The sequence below is a fragment of the Paramisgurnus dabryanus genome, chromosome 20 (genome assembly GCF_030506205.2).
Source record: "Paramisgurnus dabryanus chromosome 20, PD_genome_1.1, whole genome shotgun sequence".
Lineage (NCBI taxonomy): Eukaryota > Metazoa > Chordata > Actinopteri > Cypriniformes > Cobitidae > Paramisgurnus > Paramisgurnus dabryanus.
This window is the reverse complement of record NC_133356.1, coordinates 33,699,405-33,712,543: the sequence shown is the minus strand read 5'-3', so window position 1 is coordinate 33,712,543 and position 13,139 is coordinate 33,699,405. Positions and strand designations below refer to the sequence as shown.

At 35.4% G+C, this 13,139-nt stretch overlaps 1 protein-coding gene across 2 annotated transcripts; it reads right to left on the bottom strand.

Annotated features, from left to right (window-relative positions):
* Positions 1-337: 337 nt before the first annotated feature.
* Positions 338-10,248, bottom strand: LOC135731601 (uncharacterized). 2 transcript variants are annotated; one of them, XM_065249670.1, is made up of 10 exons: positions 10,089-10,248; positions 9,476-9,524; positions 8,080-8,272; positions 7,770-7,932; positions 7,200-7,301; positions 4,064-4,171; positions 1,983-2,381; positions 1,468-1,535; positions 1,007-1,050; positions 338-569 (listed from the first exon to the last, which is right to left on the bottom strand). In XM_065249670.1, the coding sequence occupies exons 3-10, from the start codon at positions 8,140-8,142 to the stop codon at positions 512-514; spliced, it is 1,005 nt and encodes a 334-aa protein (XP_065105742.1). In that variant the 5' UTR covers positions 8,143-8,272; positions 9,476-9,524; positions 10,089-10,248; the 3' UTR covers positions 338-511. The 2 variants fall into 2 exon arrangements, with proteins under 2 accessions (XP_065105742.1, XP_065105738.1); XM_065249666.1 differs by having other exon boundaries at positions 9,476-10,248.
* Positions 10,249-13,139: the final 2,891 nt, after the last annotated feature.

Sequence of the window (13,139 nt, the reverse complement as noted above, 5' to 3'; positions counted from 1 at the left end):
GTTTTGTTCTGGTATTAATAGTATTTAATCCCTGTCTTCCTTGTGTTCTTACCTGCAGAGAAAGGAAATGCCAGCTTCAGTTGTTTGCTCATTTGGCAAGGTCCAAATATGTATTGGTCTATCTTTCATACACATATTTTAGATTTAAAAACCCATCTTGACTGTGAGCTAACATGTGCTTTATGGTAATGAATAATAATAAGAATAAGAATCTGGTTTTATCAGATTTTTTAGCAGTAAACATCACTAAATACACTTAGTTACAGTGAATATATATTTGGCCTTAAAAGACAAATTATAAACAATCTTTAAAATGAAGAGTATAGGAAGATAAAGAGCCAGTGACATATTGTTTTTAATGTTGTTTAGTCATCAAACACACAACACAGAATGACTATATGCTTTACAAAGCAAGCACAAAACAAAACAAAACAAACATACTGTATATCAGAACTCTGTAACTGTCATAAAAGGCATGACACATCTTCACACAACAAACACACACACATCTTCAGGATAAACTCTGAATGTTTCCACTTGGCTCCCAGGAGTTCTTCCACTTTTTCCCACTGTAAGACAGCAATAGTGTTACTATAGTCACATTATTTATTTATGTTCATTACTAGGATACAATAAATACCAACTTGTCACTGTACAATAAGACATGTAGGTTTTAGGTATGCATGCGTTCTATTTTTTAATATTCCATGGGGTAATGATGGTATGATCATAATGATGGGAAAAAAATCATTTTTAACCATACATTTCAATTTATTTTATATTGAATGTACTACACTGCCAAACATTATTACATTGTTATGTGACTTGCTTGACAATTTGACTTTAGTGTCACTGATCGATCTTGCGGTTAAAGATGAATAAATGTTAATGTAAAGTTTATTATCTTTATGTTATTGTGTTTATATAAATAAATGTTTTTTGTTGTTGTTGTTGTTAATTCTGTTCAATTTTCAACAGTACAGTAAACATCAGATAATATGCATACCATCCAGAGCAAGGATGCCACTGAACCAACACCTCCGTATGGCCCTTAGCAAAAACAAAAAGAAACAAGAAGTTAATGACATTATTCTAACACATACAGTATAAGTTACACTTTTACTAACAATAATACTGCTAAATGGTAAAGACAACATTAAATCCAAGTGAAATCAAAGTAATATTATTAGTCAGTGGAACTAAGTGTAACATAATAAAACTAATGGATTTTATAAAATAAAACTTATGGGATATATAAAACATGGGACCAGTTTTTATTTTTTTGTCAAACTACTTAAATTGTGAAGTAAAATATTACTTTTTAAAATCCATAGTTGAACATTTTAACATGAATTATTTGAATACCTAAACCCTACATTATTATTTAGTATATTTGGCAATGTTTACAACACACAGCAAATTGATATTGTTATTGTCAATGTGTTTTTTTTCCTTTTTGAAACAAACCTCCCTGATTCTTTTCCTTAATATTTTTTTGTAGGGGAAACTGGTTGATTCTTCATGCATGGGGCATTCTGTAACAAATTAAAGGATGGTTATTATTTGTAACAGATATAAGTAAAACATAAAGTCCAACAAACATCTTAACATTACCATGATTGTCATGGATAAATACATTTTTTCAAAGGACAATTAGACTTTTAAAAAGTTGTTAATGTAATCATTTTATTGTTTTTATCCAAAAGGGCCTACATTTGAAGCACTCAGATCAAAGAGGCAACAAAAAGGACAAGCTTGTGTTAAAATAAATAGATAAATAAATAAATGTTGCAATATGTGCAAAAGAAAATATTACAATATGTACATTTGTAGAATTCAAAAACAGTCCTTTTCAAAAAACTATGAGAAATGCATTCTTACAATTGACAAAACTGTTTCACAGTGCAAAATCAAGCATAGTTTTTATTTATATGTCAAATAAATAAATAAATAAAAACAAAAATTAACAAATTCACACATACCTTTAGGGTCTGCTTTCCTCTTTATTTGTCCTTTTTTCCGTGAGGAAGATACTGGGCTTAGACTGCCTAGCTCAGTGGACAGTTTAGAACAGGTAGAAAGGGTAGGGGGTGGTGGCAGAGGAGAAGCCGGGGAAGAAGATCCAGAACTAGACTGAGAGGACTTGAAAACATGATGAGTCTGGGGGGACACCAGAGGAGCGATGGATAAAGGCATAGGAGAGGGGGTGGTAAAGGAATCAGGAGAAGCCAAAAAGGAAGATTCAGGAGGAAGGAAAAAAGTGACAGGCTCATGCGTAAGCTCTGAATCAGAGTCTGCTGTGGAGTCTGCTGGTGGAGTCTGTGTGCTGTTTGTTGCAGAACTCTCTACCATGCTGCTTGCTGCTTTATCTGCGTTTGCCACTGTTGGAAAAATACAATTGTGAAAAGTTATGTAATCAACACATTTTAAACAAATCTATTTAAAGTCTGGAATACACTATACAATTTGTAACCTCTTTCCAGGCACAAGAAACTAAAATGCTCAGGAGACACCTAAACAATAAAAACAATTTCACAGACAGGGCTTAGACCAGGGGTCTTCAAGAGTTTAGCTCCAACTTGCCTTAGCAGACCTGCTTGAAAGTTTCTAGTACACATAATTAGACCTTGATTATGGAAATAACTTTTAGCTAACACAGAAATAGCTTTTAGCTATTTCTGTGTTGTTGATCTTGTTCAGGTGTGTTTAATATGGGTTAGAGATAGACTCTGCAGGACAGTGACCCTTCAGGACATAGTTTGGAGACCCCTGGCTTAGGCTATGTTTACATTAATGCGGTTATCCTTTAAAACGCGTTACTTTTGCTACGTTTACGCCTTTCATCTACACTACACCACCGTTTTCGACCCTCATAAACGGATTCGTTGCAGACCCTGTTTTAGTTTGAGAACTCAGACGTTGCGCTGAGTGTAAATGTAGATGGAGTCTTATGTAAACTAACAGCTGATGTTAACGTGAGAGCGCATCATTTTCAAGGTAAAAATTATTTTTATTCAGGTAAATGGAGGTTTGCAATGGAGGTTTTGCCAGAAATAGTAAACATCTACCAACCAGCTATTATAAACACTATGTCAGATTGTTTTAACATGTATTCTTATAAATAATGTCTGTTTTACATTTATGTTTGAGTATTGTTAGGTTTGAATATTGTTGTAATGTTGTTGTTGTTTTGTTTAAATTTAGTTAGCTTATTACAAAAGATAGACTGTAATTTTAAACGCCATATAGGCATTCTAATTTGTCTCCTAATTTTAATCAATGTTTTGTTGATACGTTTTGTGAATATAAATTAATAAAAACAATAAACTTAACAACGTCATGATTATTTAATGCTCCTTTAGCCGCTTGAGCTTTTAGCTATTTCTGTGTTGCTAGCGGAGGACGTGCACATACCTCGCACACTTTTAAAAATTAATGCAATAAGCATTTCTCTTACTATGTTTGATTGAAGTTTGCATTTGCTGAAATTTATTTTTGCTTCAAGTTAGTTTAGTACTGTTCACTTGAATGCTTTCTTTTTAAATCATAAAGACCTTTCTGTTTAGTTATAAAATCAAAATTAACCTATTAATCATATTAATATGTTGCAGGGGCAAGCTAAAACAGTATAAGACTTTCCCAAACACATTTTTATAGGTTCAAAATTAGTGTCTGTTGTAGTTGCCAGCAAAGGACCCAGGTATTAATTTTTTTCAATATCGCACACCCATAGGCTGCATAAATGTGCAAAGGTAAGCTATTATTAGAGTAATAAGTTATTTTACACTTTTATGTGCATGCCCAGTTACGTGATTGGTCATGTTTCATGCGTTTATGGTGTGGATGAAGATTATTTTTAAAATGCCAGTATAAACGAGGATCGTTTTCATTTTAAAATGCTGTTTTAAAACGCAAATGCTCTAATGTAAACAGGGCCTTAGACTACACCCGGATTAGGCTATAGTTAAATTAAGGGATTTAAGTAGCTTTTATAAACTTGCCTTAGTAAAACAACAACAACAACAACAACAACATGTCAGTTCTATTGAATGAGACATTTTACCATTACAGGTGGACAGAGGTGTGGAGTCTGTTGGTGGAGTCTCTGTGCCATTTGTGATTGTGACAGAACTTTCTCCCATGCCGGATACTTCTTTATCTGCAATAGCCACTGTTGGACAAAAGAAAAGTGATGTGCATTGTGAGACAAGTTTCTTTCAGTTACAACAGCTCAAACAAGCATTTTTTTCTGGGACTGGCTTAAGCTTTGTCTGTGAAACTGGAGGGAAAGTGTTATTAAATTGTCTTAAACATGTCTTAAAACATGTTTCATATCCTCCTGTGGGATGGAATCATAGCCTTAAGCTATGAGTCTGTGCCCATCATACACTACATTATTTTCTGTGAAATCTTACTTCCCAGATTGTGTAGGCTGACCCTGACTTTCGGCAACTAGCATCAATTTCAGAATCAGTGTAAAAATATGTGTGTAAAAATATATATATATTAGCCTGGGTTTTCCCCATGCTGCCTTGTGCACAAATTTATTCACGCTGCAAGTCTAGCATGGAGTAGAGCTGAAGATCTTTGCCCGAACCCGACGGGACCCGTCGGGACCCGACGGGCTCGGGCGGGTTCGGGCTTCATTTCTAACATTTTACACGGGCTCGGGGCGGGCTCGGGCTTCCGCTCCGGCTTTGTGAGGTAAATGAGCGGTCAAGTTCAAATCAGTAGCGCAGGATCGCGCTGAATTCATTTACAGTGGATTTAATGATTTTCCTCATCAAAAACATGTAGCCTAATCTTGGTGAGTAGGTTTTTCAATGTATAACTAAATATGAATCGAGTCTTACATAATTTAGACAGAGGATATAGACTAATGTTGGCAGTAATGGAGAGAAGTGCCGACGCAAATCCCGCGGAGCCTGCCTCTTAATTTCGTTATTGCCAAATACCCATCTTAATTCAGAATGTATTATCTTAATTTAATTCGTTAAGAAATAATAATTTTATTGGCATATTTATAGTGTATTGCATAAGCCTATTTAGAATGAGATGTTACAATGTTACAGATTACTTATTTCTTTGTTTTAACTTCCAAGTGGCGTGTAGATTATTAGTCATGAATAAATAATGTTAAAACCTGTGTAAATTTCTCATTCTTGACAAAAGCTGTGTGTGTGCGCACATTTAAATAATGTCGGGCTGTAAACGGGTTCGGGCTTTTAAAAAGCTGTCAATCTAAATGTACGTTCGGGTTCGGGCTGCATTCTGTCGGGCTCCGGACATTTCGGGCCTAACTTTTAAGGCCCGATTACAGCTCTAGCATGGAGACCATGGACCAAATTTTCCCCTCAAATTGGGAACCAATCACAGAACGGGGAGGGGGCAGCAAGACGATGACAACGTCTATGCGACACACACAATTGGATATGAGCTATGTACAGGTGCATTTGATAGACATCTGTAGCCCCCAATAAACGGCTCTGGGCATTCATAAACCACGCCTCAAATACGAGAAATCCATATATATATATATATATATATATATATATATATATATATATATATATATATATATATATATATATATATATATATATATATGAATAAATGTAAGTAATGGAAATGTTAAATAAAAAAATATATATATTTTTTTGTTGTTGTTTTTAAGGATGAAACATTTATGATTGTAATTCTTAAAGAGATCACCCCAAAAAATTTGTTAAAACAAAAAAAAGATATTTTGAAGAAAGTTTGTAACCAGAACACTTTGGGCCAAAATTGACTTTCATAGTAGTTTTTCCTACTGTGAAAGTCAATAGTGGCCCAAAGCGGTCTGGTTACAAACTCTCTTTAAATATCTTTATTGGCATTCAGCAGAACTAAGAAATGTATAAAGGTTTGGAACAACCTGAAGGTGAGTAAATGATGACGAAATTTTTATTTTGGGTGAACTATCCCTTTAAGTAATGTACACACGGGGACGAATATCGTGCATGATTATCGCTGATGTTTAACGGCTTGTGACTGAACAAAGGGCACCAATGTAAGTGTGCACACCGTTGCGAAAAACGGCAGGGATACTTTTTTTTTAAAATGACCTCAGGTTTGTTTTTATTTGATGCGCAGTATTAAAAACTGGTGGACCAATGAAATCCCCACTTTTGCGCATGCCTGGAGCTGCTAAAGTTACAGTAAAACATTACTTGGTGGCACTCAAACACAAAACGGTCTTGTCTAGCACACATTTTACCAAGGTGACAAGAAAGAGCCCTACATACTAATGGTGCTCTACCAGTTCTTGGACACACCAATAGACGTTTATTATATACATTTTTATTTCGGTATTTTTATTAATTTTTTTATTTTACCTTCGAGAAATATAGTTAAAGGCGCTCTAAGCGAATAATGTGCGACGTCACTTCCTGTTGATGTTTGAACTGTTTTCAAACAGACAGAGCGTAGCTAACTCCTCCCCCTCCCCCTCCCTTCCGTGCTTTCATGAACGCGCCCAACCCCCACCCCCAAATCCTTCTTGTCGTTTATTGGCTGGAATACTTTGTTTTGTTTTTTGATGCTAGGTTTGGCCATTTGTTGATATTGCGGTTTGTGAAGCCTGGGCTGTCTACAGAGATCGCGTTTTTTTACAGTTTGATCAGCGGACAGGCAGCAAGCAGATAGTGAGGAGATGTTTCCGGTATGTAACAAAAAATGTTTTATGGTCTAAAACGCTTCAATTCGCTTAGAGCACCTTTAAGAAGAATGTCTTTTTTATAAATATGTTTATTTGCACTACTCTTCCCTTGCACTACTGTCATTGTAACTTATTTGCACCATTGTTTCTGACTACCATCTCCTCATAACATGTATATGCCATATATACATTTTATATCTGTATTTTTATCTTCTTTCATTTTATTCATATCATAAATATGTGTTTTTCGTTATCAATCAGCACAAGCACTATAACTGTCAGGGAGTGAATTTGCACGTTCACTCTGCGAATCACCAGTAAAAATCGCTTGGGTATGAACACAAAAAACGTCTGAAATTACACTTGCGATAAGCATGCACGATAATTGTCCTGGTGTGTATGGGGCTTTAAGGTCTGCCTTTGGACAGATACTAGTATTTGGTGCATGATAGGTAATAGGACCACAAAACTGTATGCTGTACAAAAAAATAAGACATTTTACCATTACAGGTGGACAGAGGTGTGGAGTTTGCTGGTGGAGTCTCTGTGCCATTTGTGACAGAACTTTCTCCCATGCCGTTTACTTCTTTATCTGCAATAGCCACTGTTGGACAAAAGAAATTGTGGATAGGATAATAACAATAATTCAATAATAATACAGCTCAAATAAATACAATTAATTAAGTTTAAGTTCACCTATGGGTTGTACTGTTTTTAATAATGTAATATCAATTTGACATGATCAAAATAATACAAAGCCCCACTTAAGTGTTCTTATGTAATTTCAAATATCTAAAAATGATACTTCAAGGTTAAATGTATAAAAATATTTATAAATAACACCAATATGTGTTGTAAAATGTTAGTCTGGTTGAACAAGACATTTTTAAATAAGAAATAATGCTACAAACATCATGTTGTTCACATGTTAAAATTTTTTTTTTTAAACCTAATGTGAGGGAAAAAATGAACTCTGCAAATGTATGTATTGTCGATAAAACCTATTACTAATGTCTTTAATGTAAAGTTTATTCTGCAATATGTTAAAATTTTGTGCACATGTGTTTATTACCATTAAGAAGACTTTCGTATAATCTCTTTATAGTAAGAAAAGCGTCCTGAGTGTCTTCGGTCTCATTCTTCCATGGGCAGAAGCATTCAGCAGAGAAACCATCTGAGGTTCTCCTGGCAAGGAGAAGGACTGGGTACCTCTCTAAAAGTTCCCACTTGTGGAGCTGGAATGAAATTGAGACACAATCATAAGACTAAAAACGGGATAAATAATTACAATTTCACAGGCATGAAACACACACACGCGCACGCACGCACGCACTCATTATTTACTTATTATTTTATGACTAACATTTGAAAGATAAACCTACCAGAAGATTTGTTGAATCATAAATTTTGTTCACACTGCAGTTTTTTTTTGTCTGTCTATCCATTCCTGGGAAAGCTGTTTCTTTTTTTCTCAAGCATTTGCTTATATGGCTGTTTGGCCCTACAGTATGGACATGTTTTGCTGGCTACTCCAATCTTTTCCCTGCATGTGTAGCAATCCTTTAGAGTAGGCATCTGTAAAAAGAAACATACGGTAAATGATGATTAGAACACAGCATGCTATGTAATGAGGGCATAAGAAATATTTTTTTCACACCTAGTATGTTGACAAGTCACCGTCTTCGAAAATATTGTCAAGAGTTTGTTGTTATGCCCCCTAATACTGACTAGATCTACCTGTAAGACATTCGTTCATCTTCAGAACAGAAATTTTTATTTTTTTGATGAAATCTAAAGGTATATGATCCACACATAGGCAGCAAAATCATGTGACTACAGTGGTTCAACCTTAATATTATGAAGAGACCAGAGTACTTTTTGTGCAATATAACAAAACAAAAATAACAACTTCATTAACCAATTTGAACCATTTCCATACATCAGGAACTAATGCAGGCATCCTTGCTTACGTTCGAATGTCAACTAAATATTGCCCGAAGCAGAGCCCAAGAGCAGCATGACACATGTACAGTATGTGATGCTGAGGCAAAATTCGGTCAATAATGAGTCGGCAGTCGGATGTAAACGAGGAAGCCTGCACTGAGTTTACTACGTCAACTATGTATGACAGTTTAAACTGCTGAATAAAGTCTTTATTTTTTTTTGTTTTAGCACACCAAACGTATTCTCATCGCTTTATAACATTAAGGTTCATCCACTGTAGTCATGTTGACTATTTTAACCATGTTTTTAACTACCTTTCTGGATGTCAAAGGGTGCAATGGTGTTGTTTCCTATGTGTGCATCAAATACCCTCAGATTTTATCAAAAATATCTTAATTTGTAGTCCGAAAATGGACGTTCCACATTCATAAGAAGTTTGTCCATCTTCAGACCACAAATTAGGTTAAATGACAGAAATTTCGGGCATGTCACTCATCTCATTGCAATATGTTAACTGGATAACACTGGATATAACTTATTGTATAGTTTAATAGAATAATGTATTTTGGTTATACAAATCAAGTACAACCTAACTATAGTGATTGTTTTACTAGCTGTAGACCAGCATACTATGAGAATCTCTATGGCTAGTTTAATAAGACATGTTGCTGATACAGTTTTGTACTTTTTCTTGTTAACTAAATCTTTTGGGGTTTCTTATATATGGCTTCATGCATATATAGATATATATAGATGAATGTGACTGTGTTTTGTTAATTTGATGCATGATTATGTTTAAGTGGATCAAAAACATCACATTACTTGGTTAATCACCTTTGGTGTCTGTCTTCTAGCGTTATTTGTTCTGTTCCTAGATTTGCACCTGTATAAATGAATCAGAAAGGAAAAAACAATGTATTTGCATGATCGAGTCAGATAAGCGAAATATGTGTGGCACCATGCACGTTTTCAAAATGTGTGCACTTTTACATAGTCCCTTAACCACAACGTTTCCAATTTCGAATCAATATCGCAAGATACTAACTTTACTAAATGGTCTAACCCTAAAAAATGTTAAAATTATGGGAAACATACCTTGTTGATTTGAAACGCGACGAATACTGAACAGACGACAGAATTATAACGTTATAGGCCTAACGTTCTTAATATTTGTCCAATGACAAAAATCGATCTTTTTCGAATATTTATTGTGACGACGTATTTTAATAAAAGCAAAGTTCAATGTCACTTATGTTCGTAATGTTTAACTTTTGCATTTATTTATTTATTTGTGATATTTCGTAATGTCCTTTTACTTTATTCCCAAGTAGCATAACGTACCTGAACAACTACATCACCACAAACAAAGATGAAACAACACAAAACGCCCTAGCATTATTATTTTGTTATCAAATTATTAGATTATCAAGGTTCACTGATAACATACCTGTAATCCTCGTTTATGGTAGAGACCCACAATGCATCAAGGCGAAGAGGCTGTGGCACATCTCCCGCTGCCGGTAGGGGCGCTATTTTATGATACGCTATAGGTAGTCGTATTTGAGCAAAGGTGCATACGACCATGTTAGTCGTATGAGTTGGAGAACTTGTTGTCTCAAAGACAGAACCCAAACGCAGGCAGCTCTCAACAAAAATGAGTTTTAATAAATAACAGAAAGCCCTCGAGGGAGCAAACAAGTAACTTTAACATGATCAACATAACCAAAATACCAAACACACTGAAGACAATGAACGAGCACAAGACTGAAAACACCAGGACATTAAATAGGGAAACTAATCAAGGTAAACAGGTAACAGGAGTAACTAATAAAGAATCAATAGATAATAAGGGGGCGGGGCCACTATTAAAACTGGGAGAAACATAGCACACACAACTGAGGTCAATATAGCTCCCCCACAAGACATCACAACAAAGAGGTAGCAATGCCACGATCCTGTCACAATAAACAAGACACAAAATACATGAAAGCTGCCAGGATCGTGACAATTACCCAGTTATGTTACTTTGCATCGATCTGTAAAGTATAGTGCAATCGGACATTCTGGCTCTACTGATTCCCAGCCTGCAAGTGTGTTTTAATTAAAGTATTTGATGTTGACGATGCAAAACTACAGCTCACAGAATCTATGTTGTTAGTTTTAGTTTGTCACATGTAAGATTAACATGAAGGGCATAACCAATTTCTTACCCTTAGTGCGGGAGTCACAAGTGTTTTGTTTTAGACAGATATTAAAGGTAATGGTTCAATTAAAGGACTGTGTTAAAAAGTACTTGCTGTAAATTAACTAACTATTTATAAACCTACCCTATGTTGACAAGGCAAAAGAGTTATAAATTAATATTTAGGATATTAGGACATTTTGACAAATGGCTTACAGTTTTTCTCAATGCGTTGGATCATTCTTGAAAAAGAAATTAAATTTTCAAAACTCTAAGATAATTTGGCAAAACAGTCTTACAGGTCAGCGCAACACTATAGCTCACTTACAAAAGCTCATATCTCTCCCAATACAGTTCACTCATGTGTTAAAACTAAATTTCCTTCTTATTTAAACAATCAGTGCCCCCAAAATGATTCATCCCTTTGGCATTGTCTAAGCACTGTAAGTCAAAATGTTTAGATGTTTTGTCACTATGGCAGAGGACCCTCGAAATATTCCTCATGTTCACCTTTCAGTCCTTCATTGACAATGGTTACTGTCTAGTTTTTTGTCTAGCTAACAAAATACAATTGTATATAAAACTGAAAAAAAAAAAGAAATAGGATTTTAGGGGTAAGAGTAGCCTCCAAGGTTTGACATCACACATTGCACTCATACTGCCAAGCAGAGGCGGTCTTACCATAGAGGCATAGGTAGGCGGCCGCCTGGGGCCCCCCACCAGCGGTCAAATTAGGGGGGCCCCAAACCAACCTAATAAATAGCCTACATAAATAAATAAAACCCTTATCATCATGAACACTTCAAAAGCATTGTAAATTGAATTAATATTCTTAAGAAATACGTTGAAACTTTGAAATAGTAGTTAAAATGTCCAGTTCATGTTCTTTCACTAAACACTTACACCCCCTTCTTTCACAATGAAATGGACTAGTCCATAACGGTGCGTGCTGCGGCGCGAAAGATAAACACAAAGTGACACGGGGACTGGGAAAGTACACGAACAGAGACTTAAAGACAAATATAAACGCGAAAATGGGGCTTTGGTAAGTCAACCGGCTAGTAATAGCCCTACATTGATAAAAATTATTTTGTGGTGAAGTAAATAATGTTACTACAGCAAAAAACTAATGTAACCCTAGGGCTCCAGACTGCGAGTAAATAGTCTCATTTTGCGAGTATTTTCCCTGCCTATGCGACTATTTTTTATTAAATGTCGCACTGGCTGGACTGTGAAATTTAAATACAATTATATTAATATAATGCGCAGGCGATTACGTCTGCGACGCATTCAGTCACTCTTCCTGTTGTTGCCCGCTCCCCCGCCTTTCTATCAGCTCAGGTGCATATCACCTCTCTAAATCCGTCTCTTTTGTCCACTTTCGACCGCGTCTGCCCTGATTGTTTTGAGGGGTGGTCTATGGAGACTGCGGGCGAGAGCCTCTGCTTTCGTTTTCGGGAGAAATGACGGGTTTAAAATGACGCAAACTAATATTATGTGATGTCAGAGTCCGGTGTTGTAATTAACGATGCTGCACAGTGTTTTTTTATGTGTATGTAAGAGCTGTCTCTGATATTTCAGCGCAGTTGATGAAATAATCTCCCCACAACCTCCACACGCTCGCAAAATGACACTAATAAAAGAGGCGGAGATCAGCTGCTTTCGTTTAATCAATGAAAGTCTAAAAATAGCGTGGTACACTGCGTATTCACGCTAGAAGTCAGAAAAAACGCAATACATTGTGCTCAGTAACTCAGATTACAAGTCCTGGCCAAATGATATCTTCAGAGTGCATGGAGACATTTTGTAGTGATTACAGCACAAGAATGTGATTTTACTCAAGTCTGTGTTAAAGTAACCTAAAGCTTTCACAACAAAGTAATAAAAAGTTGATTGTAAGTTTAATAGTTTACAGTAAGGCAAATATATGTTAAAATTAATAAGTATGGTAAAGTAAAAAAAATTAATGTATATAAAGAATACAATTATTTGTATTTGTAATTAATTTGTTAATGCATTAAACTTGTTTGGACGTTTCTCTCAAATGTTAGTCTGGAGCCCTGCTGATGTTATGTTGGGGATGTTTTCGTCCACTATGGGGTGCTGTTGAGTCTTAATTTGGCCACAACTTTTAGCATATGGAATGATTTTTGGTGAAAAATCTTATGTTGACACATATTTTGGGAAAATGCTTTGAACATTTTTCAAAAACTCAACAATACACTGTGGTAAAATTCACAACCCTTTTGTTATGTTTGTGAAGAAAACATCAAAGAAAACATAGTTTTAATATAAAGTGATTGTAGACTGGATTTT